Here is a 20,167-nt window from a genome sequence, read left to right on the forward strand (position 1 = left end):
AATAAAAGGAGAAATGAGAACAAAACTGCAATAGATGGAGACATATCCTTATCCCAGGAGTAGCAAATATCTTTGGTGGGCTACAATTCCCATAATGCCTAACCATTGGCTATGCTGGTTGGGGCTAATAGGAGTCGCACCACAACACTTGCTAGAGTGCATTACTTTGGCTACAGCTCTTTAGCATCTTCTTCTAGTTGATTAGCCTTGCAGCAAACATGGAAGCCTGGTTTCAGTGTAGGTGTCAGCCAGAAGAGAATTCTAAAGACACAAACCAAATTACTGAACTTGGGGAAATTATATCTTGATTTGAAAATAAGAATCGACAGTGCATTTAAAAAGAAACTCAAATATACTCATTTTGTGTAGCTCTAGAAAGTCTTTGGATGCCAGTAACTGGAATGAAGTGAAACTTCACTGCAGCAAATCCATTTAGATTTTAGTCTTATCAACCCGTTATGCTAAGGTTCAGATTCTATAGAATCTAGCTTCCCAGCAACTAGCTTCCCCCAGAAACAAGTGAAGACAATGTCCTGGGTGTGGTAAATTCTGTTTTCCAGACTTCAGTTAATATTAAGAGAAGGGAATATCAAAAAGTCAATTGAGTGCTACACCAGCGAAATCTTTTGTTGAGGTGCCTGTTCTTTTATGAGGATTTATAATGCAGTTTATAGCTGTATTTAATTTCTGTACACGGCTGAAGATGAAGCCAACAGTTCTTTTTAAATCCTCTTACAAAAGGACCTAGAAATAATGGATGCTCTTACCTTTACTTACTTGTTTGTAAGGGTTTGGGTGTATGATGCAACAGTGATTTATAGCTCACTTCTGCTTTTGGATTCTGTTTTGGCTGCTTCAGTGAGATATATAGGAATCTATTTCTGCTCTTACTGCTTCCAACAAAGCTGATGCTTGCCTCAACAGCAAACTGTGTGCTAAGTTCCAGAATTGTTACGTTATTAAATTTTACTCAGCAGAATAAGTCAGCCAGAGTGTACCGAAAAAAGGCAGACACAAATAATTATACGTCTCCGTTTATGAGCATCTGGTTAATTATCCCAAACACAGGTTTTCTTTTCTGTAATAAAGAACTTCACTAAACTCAGTCATATGTAACTATGTGGATTAACTTGTCCTTTTTTGGTCATGTATTTCCCCCCCATCTTGGACAAATGTTGCAGGTGTACTTGATTTTTGCTATGCAATGATCACTTCTGTAAATTATAAAGCAATTGGGAACAGTGTTGAAGCACCTTCTCTTTTAACTATTGGAGTGAGCCAGTGGGTGGTGGTCCTTTCCAAGTCTATAATTCTATGATTTGATAAGTAAGCTCCCTTGAACTTAGTGGTGCTTCTGACTGTATATGCTAAACTTGCAAACCACACTGAGTTTTAACCCTTGGTCCTCCATCCGGGCAAGAAAGAGAAGTGTAGCTCATAGAAGGACATTAAGCCAAATGAAAGCAAATTCTTATCTACAGATGCTCAGATAAGACTTTCCCCTCTGCTGTTTACTTTGAGGACAGGTGATCTAAAACCAGGGCATGATCCACCAGACCACCTCCTGTGCAAGGAAGATTGAAATAGATGGGAGCTTTACCTGAGAACATTCTGGTGGCATGGGCCTGCACTGAGGAACTAAGCTGGTGTGGTAGTGACATATTTGACCTCAGTAAGAACTTTCAGCATGTTTACTATAGAGAAGAAAAATCTTTGAAAAGTGTCCAGAAATGCTAGTCCGCAAATGGCCCGCCTTTTCCCACTCCATTGAAATGCAAAGCTCCCACTCATATTTTTGAGGGAATAGAATTTGGCCTTGCTCCTATACAGATGAAGAGCGGTATGTGCCTCAAGGTTTTTCCTGTAGCCATGCCAACTCTTCGCCACTTCTATATACTGCAAAGAAGAGTTTTGGTTGTTGCACAGAAAATAGGAATTTCCCTTCCATCCCAATATGCACATAAATAAGACCAGGCTTGTATTCCAAGCCAGCCCATATAGAACACCCTGCAGTAGTTTAAGTTGGAATCCACTAGAATGTGGGTCACAGCGGCCAGGATATCCCTGTCTAGGCTGCAGCTAGCAGGTGTAGCTGGAAATAGACATCCCATGCCGCCAAAGTCGTTTGGGCTTCTAGGGGCAAGATGGAATCCAGGAAATGGTTGGTCCTTGATAATGAGATCATTTCAATATCTACCCCTCCAGCCCAAACATTAACCCACTGCAGTGGCGTAGCGTGGGTTGTCAGCACCCGGGGCAAGGCAAGTAATTTGCGCCCCCTAACCCATGGATTTGCGCCCCCTAACCCGTGGATTTGCGCCCCCTAACCCCTAGATGTGGTGCCCGGTACAGCCAGCCCCCCCTGCAGCCCCCACGCCACGCCACTGACCCACTGCCCAGTCATGAAAACCAGGTTGAGGATATGTCTGCCTCATGAGTTGGGTCAGTGATGTACTGAGACAGCCCCATGGTTGTTATGGCAGCCATTACGTCTTGAGCTGGGGCAGACAAGGTAGCCTCCACATGGATGCTGAAATCTCCCAAGACAAGCATCTGGTGGGTTTCTGGCATCACACTCAAGACCACCTCTGCCAGCTTGGACAGAGAAACTGCTGGGGGGCAAGGTGGTTAGTAGCAAAATCTCCACTCTGTTTCTCTGACCCAACATGGATGCATCCCACTGGGTGCGGTCAGTGGACTAGGGTGATTAGGCTATTCGCCTAAATGTTCCCCTGGTGCCTCCTTCCTAAAGTCCGGGAATGTTCTGATTGGTTTAGGGACAGAGGCACAACACTCATGTCAGGATGTCAATTTATCACATGCATGACATCGCCCACCCCCAGTTGCCTTCACAAGCTGGCGCCTTTGACCTGAACTATTCCCCTACAAAAAAAATCACTGCATGACATGGATGCATACCCTCAAGTCCATCTCCTGTGCAGACCTGGCTCTTGGCAAGGGAGACAGTGCATGACTGTGATCTGCTTCTGGCTCTCCAGTCAGGGCTAAAAGTAAAGGTAAACGGACCCCTGACCATTAGGTCCAGTCGTGACCGACTCTGGGGTTGCGGTGCTCATCTCGCTTTATTGGCCGAGGGAGCCGGCGTACAGCTTCTGGGTCATGTGGCCAGCATGACTAAGCCGCTTCTGGCGGACCAGAGCAACGCACTGAAACACCATTTACCTTCCTGCCAGAGCAGTACCTATTTATCTACTTGCACTTTGACGTGCTTTCGAACTGCTAGGTTGGCAGGAGCAGGGACCAAGCAATGGGAGCTTACCCCGTTGTGGGGATTCGAACTGCCAACCTTCTGGTCGGCAAGTCCTAGGCTCTATGGTTTAACCCACAGTGCTACCCGCGTCCCTCCGGTCAGGGCTAGTGTTGCACAAAGCATTGGTGCTGCACTGAAATGGGGCAAAGGCAGGTTCGGCTCAACATAAATTTGAGAAGAGTTGTTAGTGTTGTCAGATGGAGGCAAGCATGACTTGGTTGAAAGACATGGGTTTCTAGAACACTGTGGATGTCGGAGAGAAATGGGGAACCTGTGGTCCTCCAGATGTTGCCGGACTTCAACCACATCACCCCTGACCATTAGCCATTCTGGGAGTCTAACATCTGAAAGACCACACCTCTAGTGTATATTCAGAATCCACTTGTCCTTTAATTTGGTCCCAGTTCCTCAGCCCTGTGCAGGAAGGCAAAACTGTGTCCGTCTCCCTTTGTCCATATGATGAAGGCTATAAAGTAATGTTGCTTTGCATCAGCTGAGAAGCTGCCCCTTAATTAGAAATCAGCAATGCCTGGAATACGTTAAGTGACTAGATGACACAAATGGTGTATTTATGTGATACTATTGCATACTGGCTACGATTACATTAAGGTCTTAGCATGCCAGGCAGTTAAGGAGCTGGGTGAACGAAAGGCTACTTGCAAAGATAGCTGAATATAAGGCATATGGGTTACATCATTTCTGAGTGTCTTTCTCCCTCCCCCCTGAATGGGAGTGACAGTTCTGCTCAATCTACTACACATATTTTTATTTTATTTATTTGCTTAACAGAATTTGTGTACCACTCAACAGCAAATAAAGTGATTCCCAAATTTTTGCACCTGGACCACTTGAAAATTGCTGAAGGTTTTGGTGGACCAGTTAATGAATTTTTTTGCCTGTTGCAGCAAATTGTAAAGTGATATGCTAGCTGCTATATGATTTTAAATTGTCCCCCCCCCCACTTATTTTATTTCTTAGCTTTTGGATTGCATTCAACAAATATTTCTCAGAGTAGACCTATTGAAGTTAATGGCCATCACTAACTTAGGGTCTTGTCAGCTTGCACAGAATTCCGCCAGGCTTACTGAGCTGTACAATAGCACTATGAGAAATGAGAAAGCATGCTAAATATATGGACCAATATATGAACATTCAAGCTGTCTTTCAGAGAAACTTGCCTATCATTATTGACCTTCTCATTTAGAAACCTCTGAGAAGCTTATATGGAGCCTCAGGGTTCTTTGTAACATATTTTAAAAATGCCAGTAGATGCCTTTGTTGTTATTTTGGTAAGATGAACCTATTCTGGGCTGACCTGCATGCCTGATTGTTGCTTGTTGTTTGCACAGCAGCTTTAACAAATCAAGCTATGTTGCACATGTGGCCTTTAAAGTTGCTCCATCTTCAGAGCAGTAGTGGACTTCTTTCTAAAAATGTAAGCATGGCAAGCAGAACAGTTCACAGATTTTTAAAGAATGTAATCTGAAGTTTTTGAACTTGACTGGCTTTGTTCCGGTCATTTCAGGATCACAAGATGCCGTTACACTGAGAACACAGGTCTATGTCATGCTTTTAGAGTATGGTCAGGAGAAATAATTGTCACCCCTTAATGATAGACTGCAAGTATCTCTGGAAGAATCTTGCTTATGCCTAGCTCAGTGTTTCTCAAACCTTGAGTATTATCTCCTAAGGAGAGTCCATTGTTAACACCCCCAAGGAGAGCCCAACAGTGTTGAGCCCAACACACATACAAGTGCACGCAGACACACACACAGCAGCAATGCATAGCATAAATACCTAATTTACTGGGATGAGCTGACAGTCATAGGATAGGAAGCTGATGAAGAGTGGTACAGTGGTGAAGCTTGGGTTCACATCCCTGATCAGACCTTGGGCCAGTCACTATCTGAGCCTAGCCTACCTCACAGGGTTGTCATTGTTGGAAAAAGTGGAGTGCCCCACACCCATTTATGAGGGCACCATTGCTTCAGCTCTGAGGAAAATCTCTGGTACTTCTCCTCTGCCTGCCCACTACATTGAGAGCCAGTGTGGTGTAGTGGTTAAGAGCGGTAGTCTTGTAATCTGGGGAACCAGGTTCGCGTCTCCGCTCCTCCACATGCAGCTGCTGGGTGACCTTGGGCTAGTCACACTTCTCTGAAGTCTCTCAGCCCCACTCACCTCACAGAGTGTTTGTTGTGGGGGAGGAAGGGAAAGGAGAATGTTAGCCGCTTTGAGACTCCTGAAGGGGAGTGAAAGGCGGGATATCAAATCCAAACTCTTCTTCTTCTTCTACATCACTGAACTTAGGGAGGACCTAACACAACCCTGAGGCTATGCGTTGCAGGGAAAGCTCAGCAGCACTGAGCAAGCTGTATTTCAGGGACACTTTTCTACTACAAGTGACACTGAGCAACATCTGAAAAAGCTCCTGACGGACCAGAATGTAGCTTTTAACACCAACTGAGCTAACGGTTAAAGAATAAGACAAAGGTCTGCATCCAATAGCATCTGTCTGCTAGCAAACAGGCTCTTGCACTAGTGGATGGGCGAGCTTTAATGTTGCACAACAGAAAAGTCCAGTGCAACAGTTGCACTAGTGGAAACTTGTTGTGCAACAGGTTGCACAGTCTGTTGTGCAACAAAGTCCTCGGCAATCTTCTTATGCATTCTCTTGTGTAGCAACATTTTGCAGGTGCCAAACATTTCACCAGCAGAGCATGCGTACTGCTAAGTGACTAAACATGACACTGGATACGACCCAAAGTTGTTGTTTTTAAAGTCATCACCAGTAAAATATCCTTGATAATGAAAATATAGTGTAATAACTGGCTGCATTGCTTAGCCTTCTTCAACAAAACAATCATAGAATCGTAGAGTTGAAAGGACCCACTGACAATAATCTTCTGCCAGGTGTGGGGCTCAAACCCACCTCCCTGAGATTAAGAGCGTGACTCTTTAATCTGTGCAGGATATTCTACTTGCAGTAGAATGCATGTAAGAAAGTTCAGAGCTTGCGAAAGCGATTATGGAGGGTGCTGGAGATGCTGCTATATAACCAAGAGCTCTGCATGCTTCTGCCTTCTTGCTACAGCTGCAAAGAAACAACACTCTAGACACTGCTGTTCCTCCTTTATGCTTTGGGGATAAAAATACATGCTAGATTCTGCCATCTCAAATTATTTATATTCCTTTTCATGCATGTTTATGCTTAATTGTTGGGATCGTTTTTGAATGTTGCCCATAGGAAATTCCTTCATGAGTTACAGATATTGGGGAGGGTGGGGGGTGGGGAAGCCACTAGTTGTTGTTGTTGTTTTTTGGGGGGGGGGGTTGTGTGCTTCAACATAAATGCAATTCTGTATAATAACTAAATATGCCCTAATCTGAACTCTTAAATAGAAATTAAATGATGGTCTTGAAGATGACCTGGAATAGACCTTTCTCACTAAAAGAGCTGTTTAATTTGGGACTCTTATTTTAACTCTTTATACTTCAATTCGTGAATCTTTAACTATGCTGTACCTATAGTACAGAACTGCATTGTTATGTTTATGTCAAAAATGAGGTTCTGCTATTCTATTCTGTTCCGCTCCCCCCCCCCCATCCCCAGCGTGTTGCTTTAAAACAGCAAAATGTATTTTAAGCAAAACACTGCAGAAGAATGAATTGTGCATTAAGGAAACAGTATCCTTCCCCGTGTGCACACAGAGCCATTTTCCCCATACACGTAATTGGCACCATTTGCTTTCTGACAAAACTCAGGACAAAAGGTATATATGTGAAATTTGGCTGTATTGTTTTGTACTGTGCTACATTTAGGAGGTCTTGGGACGCGGGTGGCACTGTGGGTTAAACCACAGAGCCTAGGACTTGCTGATCAGAAGGTCGGTGGTTCGAATCCCCGTGATGGGGTGAGCTGCCATTGCTCGGTCCCTGCTCCTGCCAACCTAGCAGTTCGAAAGAACGTTAAAGTGCAAGTAGATAAATAGGTACTGCTCTGGTAGGAAGGTAAACGGCGTTTCCGTGCGCTGCTCTAGTTCGCCAGAAGCGGCTTAGTCATGCTGGCCACATGACTCGGAAGCTGTATGTCGGCTCCCTCGGCCAATAAAGCGAGATGAGCCCACAACCCCAGAGTCGGCCATGACTGGACCTAATGTCAGGGGTCCCTTAACCTTTAAAGAGACTTACCTTTTCCTCTCATATCCATCCAATCCTGCTGCTTCAGCACCAACACAGAGAGACATGTGCCCAGGAGCAAAAGTGGCCTTCAGTAGCAGATATTTTAGGGGGCAAAAAGCCATGCCGGTGTGCCTCTTTGAAACTTCCCCTCCAAACCACTTGCTGAAGTTTTATTGGCAAACTGTTCCATCGGTGTTGGACAGATGGTTCACACAATATGGTGTACATATAGAGGGTGCATGTTACAATGCAGAGCAGGATAAGCCCTGCTGCCCACACTCCTTGAAAAGGTAGAAGTGAGCACTTGGCCCTGAGCTTCATCAGGGTCTGACTTTGAGTCAGAACTTCCTCTTTAAATCAGAATTTAAACTCACACAAGTGATACTGAAGTCGAACTCTTAGGCTCCAGATGTGTTGCAATCCCATCTTGTTAATGCAATAAAACAAAATCTGGACTTGATATTTTGCATGTTTTTAAATAATCCAGTACTATAATCAGCTGTTGAGGCATGGCAGAGTATTTGAAGCCAAACATATTTCATCTAATTTCCATTTGATTCTACAGTACGGCGATCTGCCTTTCACGTGATCTGTCATTAGGGAAGTCGAAAGGGTTTGTGGACCGAAAGCTTTATTTAGGTTTAATGAAAACCAGAATGAAAAGACGGCTGGTTCCTTTATTGGTCCCCAACTGTTAAAAATCTATTCAAGTTGCAAGTGATGTCAGTTTAACCAAAGTTAGCACCCTGAAGACAATTAGGGGGAAATCTGTTATTATAGTTGGATATGAAGGGATACTGTCTCTTTAAAGGCAAAAAAAACCCCACAACCCAAAACTGTTTTGTAAGATGCATTACATTTAGACTGTGGAATGGTGCATACCTTTGCTGCTGGAAGTGGGGGAAAACACTGTCCTAGTCACTATTTACTTGGAATTCTTTGATGGGTGAAATAAGAATAGCACAACATCATTCCTTTTTGTAACTTTCATAGAGAGTGCATTGCAACATCTGTTTGCAGACGTCTCATAACAAGATAGTGACATAAGACATTTCTATTTTTAAACGTGTCCCAGTTTATTTTTTTTATTTCAGAAGAAAAGCTCTGAATGTTGAATGTGTGTAAGTCACCGGGAATGTAGCAAGTTGATAAAATCCAAGCCAAGTCCATCCTCCTTGCAGGGAAACACAAAAAGCTGGAATTGCTTTTTATGGACATTTGTTTTGCAGCTTTCTACATCTTAAGGCAGAGAATAGCCAGGATAAGGTGCCAGCCCAAAGGTTAGCTGAACATATTTCTCAAAATAATTTTGGCAAGATGGTGTTTTGGAGGCATGATCTCTAAAGTCATGCATGGAGCGCAAGAATGATATAACAACCCAACAAGAAATATGCATGTAATTATTTTGCTTATTATTTTAGGGTGATAGCAGCACTTCACGAATGTATTTAATGACTAATGTAGACATTATATATACCGGTATATATATATATATATATATATGCTTTCGTAGATTTTCACGGGTACAGGAATGCAGGTTTTGGTGTCCTCGGGTGTCTTCCCGTGTAAAAGTTGGGGTGTCTAGGCGACGTTTCGACGAGGTCTCACTCGTCATCTTCAGGCTGGTGCTTTCGGCTTCTTGTTACTGGAACAGAGCAGGATCTCAGTGTTTGAGTTCCTATAAATACTGTTGAGGGGGTGTGGTGTATAGCCTCCAATGTTCTGGGCAGAGAGGAAGTTCCCAGGCTAGTGTGCCTTTTCTTCTTTTGTTCCTTAATTACTTGAGGGATATCTTGAGTGATTTCTTGGGTGATATCCTGAGTACCACTTAGGTGGGTCATTAGGTGTGGATTAGTTGCTAAAGTCTTTGTGTCTTGACCTCTTGAACTTTGTGAAGAGTTTTTCTGAGAAGATGGCTGTACTGCACTTAGTTGTGCTCTGGCTTGGCTTCGTGTATAGGGGCGAGCTGTGGTTTTGTGGCCTGTGTCAGCCAGATCTGTGTAGGGATTGCAGGGGGGTGCAGCATCCGGAGGTGCCACCATATGAAATACCCTGCAAAGTCTGCCCAGCCACGTACATTGGACAAACAAACAGACGAATAAATGCACGTATCGCAGAACACAAGAATGCCGTCAAAAAAGAAGAAAAAACTTCCTCTCTTTTCCAACACATGAAAGAAACAGGACACGAAATTAATTTTGCAGATTCCAAATTGCTCTTTAACATGGAACATCACCACAAGAGAATAATCATGGAAGCCATCGAGATAGAGAAACACCCTCACAACATGAACAAGCGTGACGACACATCCCGCTTGCCAGACATCTGGAAATTAGCCCTCCCCACAAAAACTGACACCAGATCCAGAGGCACACAGAACGCCATCACCAATCAACCACACCAGACCCAAACCCAGACCCTCTCCACAGATAAATTACAGACACCATCCAGTAGCCAAACCATGGTGGCACCTCCGGATGCTGCACCCCCCTGCAATCCCTACACAGATCTGGCTGACACAGGCCACAAAACCACAGCTCGCCCCTATACACGAAGCCAAGCCAGAGCACAACTAAGTGCAGTACAGCCATCTTCTCAGAAAAACTCTTCACAAAGTTCAAGAGGTCAAGACACAAAGACTTTAGCAACTAATCCACACCTAATGACCCACCTAAGTGGTACTCAGGATATCACCCAAGAAATCACTCAAGATATCCCTCAAGTAATTAAGGAACAAAAGAAGAAAAGGCACACTAGCCTGGGAACTTCCTCTCTGCCCAGAACATTGGAGGCTATACACCACACCCCCTCAACAGTATTTATAGGAACTCAAACACTGAGATCCTGCTCTGTTCCAGTAACAAGAAGCCGAAAGCACCAGCCTGAAGATGACGAGTGAGACCTCGTCGAAACGTCGCCTAGACACCCCAACTTTTACACGGGAAGACACCCGAGGACACCAAAACCTGCATATATATATATATATATATATATATATATATATATATATATATATGATTTGATATTTAAATGATTAGCTTTTAAGATCCAAATACTTTGCTTTATCCCTTTATGGATGCTATTAATATGTTTTGTAATATATTTACAATTTATTAAAGAGGTCTTACCTCATTGTGACTTGAAATCGGTGTGAGTAGCACACACCCATACACACTTACCTGGGAGAGAGACCCATTAAGTATAGCAAGACTTATTTCTTCTGAGTAAATAAGCATAGAGCTGATCTGCACGAGTACTCAGGAGCAAGCCCCACTGGATTCAATTGGACTTTCTTCTGAATACTTTTTGAAAGAAAGTTCAGTTTAATTTAGCAGAGCTTCCCAGTAAATAAGCAGAGGAAGGGGGCACATGATTGGCATGGTATACATTTTAAAACAATTGTTTGATTCCTTCTACTTTTTACGAAAACTGGGAACCCCAACTCCACTTGCCATGTTGAGTTTTCAGACACACTCTGGTGAGCATACGTATTTTATCAATCAGCTCACAGAACAAGAGGCTGCCTTCTGGTTTCTGGTGTCTCTTTTGCCTAGTCAGCTAGGCTTAGGGATGCGATTGTGCCTTCTGAGCAAGGTTGACGAATGTGAGATTTCCTCACACCTGTCAGTTTTAAGGCAAGGCACAACAAGGGCTCCTGGACTGATGCCATTTGACCAAATATTGGCAGAGAATGAGGATCAAATCTGCCCCAGAGCCTCCCAGCTCTTGAGGAGGGAAAATGGTGAACTCATCCAACATGGTGGCTTAATTTTTTGAAGCCAATTTCAACCTCTGTTGCAACATAAGATTTGGGAAATACTGCTTCAGACTTCGGTGTATGAGTAATTTGCACTGAACTTTCCTGGAGGTGTTCCAACATTATGTACCATACAAAGGAATGTTTGTCATATATTATCTTGATGTGCAATATTGATTTACTGCTACATAAAATGTAAGTAGCTTAGCTGGTTAGGTACCTGGGACTTGATTTTTATTTCTTGGTAAAGCAACTGTATGTGCAGTATGAAAGCCATTTTCAAAAACAGTAGCAGCATGTTATTTGCGCTGGTTTTCTCATACACAATCCTAATAATAATGCCATAATATGGTGGGTGATTGGAATTCCAATACCTGTTTTATTTAAGATGGCCACAAGTTTAGTTCTCCAGTGCTTCTCCCCATTGCATATGGAAGCATATGTCCAACATTTGGCACTGTCACTCCAATATGAGAGAGAGAGAGAGCTGCTTAAAGATTAAAGGCCAGCTGCCCGCAATAAAGTTTTGGGAAAGCACATTAAAAGGTTGTAAATGTGCACATCAAACCATTACAATGGCTTTATAGTAAAATACGTTTCATGAATGAAGCATGTGTTTTATAAACTTACATATTATTTTTTATTTGGATTAAGAAAACTTAAACTAATAGCACAACTAGGATAGTTATGTGTCCCTTAATCAGTAAGGGCAGTTTAATCATTGACTTAGGTTGCTTCCCCACCAATCCTGTACTCTAGAAATGTGATATTTTATGCACTAACTTTTCATAGAAAATTCAGGAAATGTCACTGCCAACCTATCAAGTTCCATGTTTTCAGTGTCATCCATACTAGATACATGGAGATGCTTTTGACAAGAAAATACATTTGCAGTGCCTGTCTAGAGAAGCTTTTAAGGGCTACTCTTCATTTAATTGAAAGCTTCTTCCTTGCCTACAAATAATGAACCAACACTGGATCATGAGGCTATGTACTGGTATATATGGTGAAAGAGGGACCCAACATGTGTCCAGATACATCTGGTTAAGTTTTAATAGCAGGAAAAGTTCAAGCATGGCATTCCGAAATATGCATAAAACATACACAATGCATGCATCTGTAGGATATATTTTAAAAATTCCTTTTAATAACTATCACCTTATTATGGTATGAATGTATGGACTCTTAGGCTGTAACTCTATACACACTACACTTAGCTTGCAAGCCTATACATATCTGATAATGATAATAATTTTATTATACCCCGCCCATCTGGCTGCATTGCCCCAGCCACATCTGGGCCTAAATCCCAATGCACTCAATGCAGCTTAGTTGTAGACATGCATAGGCCTATTATTTTGCTATATCCTTTTTTACTGGTTCTTCATAGTGCCATTGGAAGTTGTAGTGGACATGCAATACATTCCCTCAGCAACCCACACGTTATCTTTTGCATTTTAAATTAAATTGCTTAAAAGTGAGGCTAGCCATTTCCCCCCTTGTTTGTGTGTATTTTAATGGAAGCATATTGGGCGGCAGGGGAGAGTTGTAGCAGAAAAGTGGTGAACAGGGAAGGATTGAGCACTGCTTCTTCCCATCACTTCTGTGCTCCAACTCTTTCCTTTACTCCTCACTGGCCCTAAACTGTGGTTTAGCAAGGGTGAGGAAATCCAACTGCTTCCATCACCACCCTGTGCTGCTGCTCCCCAAGTACCTGGAGCTATGCATTAGGCACATTATGTGCAAACTTGGACTCATGGAACATCCCCCAAACAAACCACAACCTGTAGACAAAGGACAAACTCGTGGATTGTTGGGAGTGACACAAACCACAAGCCCAGGATCAAACCATGCCTTAGCTCAGGGTAGCATGGCAGCAACAGGCCCAGAGGAGGAGCAAAGCCAGCCACGATATTTGCTCAGTAAGTCTCACTAAACCATGGTTTGGTGTAGCATTTCATGTGAATAAGACCACTGCGTCAAATGCATTATAATCAAATAATGTTTGTGCACCTCAGTTCGACAAGAAGAGTGACAAGTCTGCTTACGTGTATTCACAGCTGTATGTCAGCCTGGATGTAAACATGGGGAATGCGTTGGACCAAACAAGTGCAAGTGTCATCCAGGATACACTGGGAAAACGTGCAATCAAGGTAAGGTTTATGTTATTTTAAGGAATGTGGTATTGCTTCATGGTATTGAAAAGAGCAATTGAAACTTGAACTAAATGTTCTGCAGCTAGTTCAAGTTTCAACTGCCCTTGGGTCAGCTGACATACTGCTGAATTTAGCAGGGTGAAAGCTGGTTCATATATTTGCAGCCCTATTGGTGATGCCCAAGAAGAACTGGTGGGAAAATATCTATGGCGGTCATTTCCTGCCAGATGCAGTTTATGAACTGTAGTTTCTAGGTCTCCCTGCATGAAAATCACAGCACCAATCACCTACTTGAATTGAATTAGAGCTTCCACCCTTCTCAAAGACACCCACTTGGGAGTTGCTAATACTGCATCCCAGCACAATCCATTTTATGAAAGTATTAAAAAAAGTCCTTTTGTTGTTAGAGGTACAAGATTGGTTCCTTTCCAAGATCAGCTGTAAGGCCTAAAACTTAAAATGCTGGTTTTGATTTAGGTAACAAGGACCTTGCTTTTATGAAAGCAAGTCCCCATGCTAATTTAAAGTATAATAATAATAATAATAATAATAATAATAATAATAATAATAATAATAATTCCAGTTTCACTTTGTAATAGCAAACTACCCACAATGACCCCAGTCATATTTTAATGAAAAAGAACAGTGTTGTTTAAAATGACCAGTATTGTCAACATATTACACTATTTTTATTCACTTCTCCCCAAAGTATTATTTTATATAGTGCTGAGCACTGCCAGGTACTTAAGGAAGTCACAGCCACTCTCTCCAGCTAGCCTTGATAAAGCTTTCCTAAGCTCATTACAGAAAAGCAAACGAGTGTTTTAGAAAACCTGACAATTTGAGTAAGGTGGTGCTGAACAGAACTGTGTTCCCTGAGAGTTACTAATCCTCTGATGGCATAATGATTTCTAAACGCTTTTTAAAACTCATTTGTTTGGATATATTAATCCTTCCTTGACGGATTCATGGGGAATTTAAGCCCACCCTCCCTGTGACCTCATTTCCTCTGCTTCCTTCTTTTTCTCCATCTTACAGACACTTTGCTATATATATTGTTTTACTTTTGGGAGAAATGTTGTTATGTATTGCTTTTATTCTAGAACTTCAGCTCTCAGAAGTGCCCGCCACAAAGATACTGTAGGTCCGCAGCAATTTAAAATATCAAAAACTGAGGAGCTGTTGTGAAACGAGCTTAACAGAGAGAAGAAAGCTCATGCTGATTTTAGATTATACACAGCATCCTGTTGACAAATCTGCTACTTAATCATAGGACTCCAATTCATTTCAATGAGGAGCTTTCCAGTGAGATTTTAGAATCAGCTGATGCATGGGGTGAATAGAATAGAATAGAATCAGCTGATGTATGGGGTGAGGACTGTGCTTCTACTGATACTATTTGCATTTGTTAAAAACCTGCATGTTGAACACAAAGACACATTTACCTCCATGTCCAGTGGCTTTGATATGCTCTTCCTTTCATTGATTTAAACAGGAATCAATTAGAGCTTTGCTAAAGGGTCCAGCACCCTAACTGACCAGATTAAGCTATTCACTCCTCTAGCCCTGGCTGCAAAGAGTTGCCTATATTTTAAACAAACTGTACTTATGAGGCAGATCTGCAGATCACACGTCAAGCGGCCGGATGGGTGTAATTATTGTTGCTTTCTTTGGCATCCACTGCCTGGCTCTATTATAGGTCAATGTCATTTTGTAATATGAATGGCCTTTCCTGAATGGGAAACGTCTCCCCAAATTATTATCACACCATCATCAAATAAAAGTTCTCCTGCTGGAAATGAGATCGGATGGAGTTGTCTAGCTCCAACAGGATGGTGTTGTCTGTGGCAATTTATTTTCAGTGGATTTATGATTGTCATAATCCCAAAAGGCTACCATTCCTGTGCATTCCCTTTATAACAGAGTTCTATATATGTGCAAGTGTTTTTGTGTTAAAGACACTTAATGATCTTTATGTGATCAATCGCTTGCATTAATTAATCGATTGCATACATGACTTCCAAAATCATCTCCTTTCCCCAACTTAGCTGAGCTGAAGACATTAAAATTTCTCACTTATCACAGCTGATGCTGTGAGCAACTGGGCTGTGGATCTGTGGTGGATCTGTCAAGTCCTAAGGCTAGAGGGTGTGCATTAGAACTGCTGCCTTAGGCTATAATCCTAGACACCTTTACCTGAAGTGAGGCCAGATGCGTAGATGCTCTCATAGGATCATACAGTAAATTGAGTGAGTAGCCAAAGTCCGTTTAGAAAACAGAAAATCTAACGTACTTTCTCAGTGACTTTCACATTTGTTTTTGCCATAACACATTTGTATGGTAGCCATGTATCCTACTTTGCAGAGGACAGTCCTCTATTTGACTGGCCCATGTCTGGCTTAAAGATGGTCAGAAGAAGGGAGAGTGGGGGCCGTGAAGTTGTTCACCAGCCATTCACACCTGGAGAATAGACTAAGCACAGGCTACCTGGTAACAGACTTCCCCACTACGAGACGTATTGGATTTCTACTTGATTTATAGTAATACTGTGGGAGATAGTTCGGTTGGTTAGAGCATGGTGCTGATAATGCCAAGGTTATAGTGTCGTTCCTTTTTTTTTATGGTGGTGATGATGACGCATTTCCTCTTTATATGACATATAAGTGGTCACTTACATTTCATTTGAAATAATAGTCACAGTTCAAAGAATCAGCAGGACCTCGACAAATCTTACAGTAGAACTAGGAGGCAAACCTGTGGATCCATTTGTGTGCTGGCTAAGATAACAGACATGCAGAGTTTACTGGCCTGTGGTCACTAATTCTACCCTGAAACAGCTTTCCCAGAGGGCAAGGCCACTCAGCCACTAGCTAGTGTGATATCTGCTTTTGGAATTGACATAGGGGAAATGATTTTAAACTGTTGGGGGTGGGATAGAATACTAGGTGGACAGAATCTGTATGCAAAGAAAGGGTGAAACAGCCATGAATATCTGCTGATTCTCCCCCGAAAGTAAGCACTTCCACCTCTGGATTAGGAGGGAAGACTTTTCATGTGCAATCTGTAGTTCGCTTGGTGTTCAGTGTGAAGGTCTATAATGGGAGACGCCTAAAATTCTCCTGATCCAGAGCTCCATGCCTGCACATACAGGTATTTGATGGTATTTGCCATGTTGTTTTACTGGGTCTCGGTCTTTTGACTTCTGCTATGCCTTCTCCTCAACATGTGAAGCTGACCACCCATATGCAACCTCACACGACTGGCCCAGTGAACCACATTTTTTCAGCCCTCCAGATCATCATGCAACACATTTCCCGTGGAGGGGTGAGGACAATCCTTTACTTCAGGTGGTGCGTTCCTTCCACCTGCACGGCTTTAAACCCCCACCATGAAACCTCTTGCAAGTGTGCTGAAAGGACAATGAACTCATTTTGGCTGCCATGTGAAAGCCCAGCCTGCAATATAATTGGCATGCAAAGCGACTTTGCTTTGACACTTCCTTGAGGCTGCAATTCTCTCTCCTGGAAAGGCTTGACCTTAGACAATTCTCTTCATTTGCTCTCATAGTTCCCTTCTTACTCAGATCTTTTACGACACCTGCTGCTTTTTCTAAGCTCTTTTTCAGACCAAGAAAACAGTCTGTTGCCATAGTTGTTATTTACATTTATTCATCACTTTTCACAAAGTCTCAAAGCAACTTACAAATCCATAAAATACCAAAGCACTAAAAACAAAATACAACAAAGCCCAAATCCGAAGAATTTTATTTAATAATCTTTAATATTGGGGTAGTTCTGCATGTAAAACATAACATGTACTGTGGGAATGGCAGTGACACATGACCAATACAGGCAGTCTTGCAACTTACAGCATTACATGCCATCCTGACATAGGCATTAATATCTGAGGAAGAGTGGCCATAACTCAGTGGCAGAGCACATGTTCTGCATGCAGAATGACCATGTTCAGTTACTGAATCTCCAGGTAGGAGCATAAGTAGACATTAAGAAGCTGCCATTTCTGAAGTCAAATCATTGATCCATCTCACTATTGCCTACGCTGACTGAGGGTTTCAAACAGGAGTATCTCTGTTTGAGGTCTCTTCCTGAGCCACTCCCAGGCAGAGAAGACAGCATTGGGATGGATGGTTAAATAACTTGACCTGGTATTAGAACAACAGTCAAGAAGGCATTTTCTGCACGCGCTGTAGAGGGAAGCAAGGAGCAGATGGGGCTCATCAACCTGGGAAGATAGCCCATCTAGAAGAAGGAAAACTCTGATCCTAAATCTCCACTGTCTTGTGGGAAATCTTCAGGAGAAGAAAAGGGAAAGGAGTAAACTCTGCACAAATCTGGATTGGAGTCCCCAAGGCGGATGGCATCCTGTACGCCTCCTTCTGGCAACTCCGCTGGTGCCAAAAGTATTGCTTTCCTTTCCTTTTGGACCAATCAGAGAGGTCGAGGCGGGGTGGGGTGGAGCTTGTTGCCGGGGCAGCCAAGGACCTCTAAATACATTGCCCAGGCTTGTGCCCCCAGGGAGGTCATTTCAGTACAGTGGTACCTCAGGTTACAGACGCTTCAGGTTACAGACGCTTCAGGTTATAGACTCCGCTAACCCAGAAATAGTACCTCGGGTTAAGAACTTTGCTTCAGGATGAGAACAGAAATCATGCTCCAGCGGTGCGGCAGCAGCGGGAGGCCCCATTAGCTAAGGTGGTGCTTCAGGTTAAGAACAGTTTCAGGTTAAGAATGGACCTCCGGAACGAATTAAGTTCTTAACCGAGGTAACACTGTACTGCTAAAACAGCGGTTTGACTTCACCCCCAGAGGCCCACTCCACTGTCCTTCGAGACAGCGCCAACAACAACCAATTTTTAAAAGTTGCAGCAAGCCACACAGATCCTTGCTCCTGGTTGTTTGTGATGCTCGCTGGTACAGTACAGTTTGAAGCTGATGATCAAAATCTAAACGCTCTTGAGCAGTGCTGTATCTTTGCTAGGGCTCCTTGGTGGGGGTTGCAAAAGGAGGGCTGCTGGATGATGTTGCTCAAGCAGCTGCTTTTGTTGTTGGGAAAATTGTGCTCACACTTTAGTCCAGAATCACCTGTTGCTGACAAATTGGGACCATTGCCCTTCCCCCTGCAATTCACACTATATCATCTCCTCCTCTTTGGGGAAAGTCTTCTCAGTAGTGTCAAAGCCATTCGTTGGATGGTACTTGAGATGTGACACAAGGTGTGACATAAATCTCTCCCTATGCTTTTTTTAAACAGCCCCAGGCTGTGTCCTCCATACACCTGTCACTTTCATACACTAGGAATCTGCAAAGTTAATTGTGTGAAAAGAGGACACTGCTAGTTTTTTGGGGTGGGCCTTGGGCAAGAAGCTTCCTTTAGGGGACTCACCTCTCTGATGGGGCTCTCCTCCTCCTCATTGTCATTGTCTTCTTCCCCAGGGTCCATCCAACCTTTGCACCACCCTTGTCATTGCTTCCATGCTTAGAGACAGCAGGTGAACAGGTAGACACAGCAAAGAAAAAGAGCGGCAGGATTTGGCACCTCCAGGGCTTAGAGATGGGCACCCAGCAGGTTGTGGTTCTTTGTAGGTATCCGTTGATGCCAGCCCCTGATGCTGACCCCAGATGTATGTCTAAAAGCAGCTTCAGACCTATAATGAAATGTAGGGATGCAATTATATCCTCAAGATCAAATAATATTTCATTATTACATACAGCACAACACATTATTGTAGGTCGAGTCTCGCTTATCTCTTTGTAGCTCTCATGCAAATATAGCAGCGCACAAGCAGTTGTCTTTCTGGAGTAATTCATGTGTTCACATTAACTGTCTTTCTTCTTGCAATGTGATGTTCAAGCTTAGCAGCCTGCGCTTATATCTGAGACTGCTTCTCCAAAGTGCTGCAGCATCCAACCTGCTCTAAAAGCTTTTCAGTATGCAGCTTTGATGGTGACACTATTCTTGCATTGTTGTTCTTGTTGTTGGTTCCCTACCCCACCCCATGAGTGTGAATAGCATCATTGTCATATTGTTTAACTTGGAATAATGAAGGGAAATCTCAGTGAGGAGTATAAGTGGGTTCATTAAAAAAAAACCTCTTAACCCCCATTAGAAATTTTGCGAAGCGCAAAGAAGCAAGGAGGATTGCGATAGATGTTGTGAAAAGATTCTGCAAAGTCTTTGAAACTTTTCATCTTAGAAGATTCAGACTGCTGGGTTATACTTCTTCCCCTCTTTTGTCCATGGAGAAATTGTGCTAAGTGAAATGTTTGGAGAGCCTGTGAAATAAAAAATAGACAAAAGATAAAGTTTCCTGACCTTTTCAGCAAACGCAGCATGTGCGTGCCAATTTATTAAGAGTTTTGCATTTCTCTGACTCCAAGCTAAATGTTAATGTTAGCCTGAACCTGCTCAGTAATAAACAGTCCTCCCCTAAACATCACAATATAAAACCATATGTAAAATGAGTTGTGAAGTGTAGTGGCTAAGAGAATGAGTTGTTTAAAAACCCAGGAAATTCCTGGCTAAACACTATTCTCCTCCATGAAAATGGATGGCCTTTTCTCTCTTTGCTTTCTCTCTTTCTCTTAGCCTCGTACACACACACCCTCTTTGGCATTTAGGGATAATCATAGTGATCTAATTTACAGGGATGTTGAAAGGATTATTTGTTGACCTAGACAAAGCTAATATGTATATATTTCTCCAATGCAACATTTGTGAAATGATTTCACACACCAAGGAACCAGCAGACAACATGGTGCTCTATAGATGTGCTTGGACTTCCAT

General features: G+C 42.7%; 1 protein-coding gene across 4 annotated transcripts in view; it reads left to right on the top strand.

Annotated features, from left to right (window-relative positions):
• The window catches only part of NPNT (nephronectin), a 61,813-nt gene that overhangs the window by 15,038 nt on the left and 26,608 nt on the right, over positions 1-20,167 (top strand). Inside the window, exons 3-5 of one of the 4 annotated variants that reach the window (XM_081925005.1) lie at positions 8,680-8,730; positions 13,268-13,360; positions 16,595-16,687. In XM_081925005.1, coding sequence (XP_081781131.1) covers positions 8,680-8,730; positions 13,268-13,360; positions 16,595-16,687 — 237 coding nt within the window. The remainder of the gene's footprint in view (positions 1-8,679; positions 8,731-13,267; positions 13,361-16,594; positions 16,688-20,167) is intronic. The other 3 variants (XM_081925006.1, XM_081925007.1, XM_081925008.1) reach the window with 3 other exon arrangements.

The sequence above is a fragment of the Podarcis melisellensis genome (genome assembly GCF_964234715.1).
Source record: "Podarcis melisellensis genome assembly, chromosome: 9".
Classification (NCBI taxonomy): Eukaryota; Metazoa; Chordata; class Lepidosauria; order Squamata; family Lacertidae; genus Podarcis; species Podarcis melisellensis.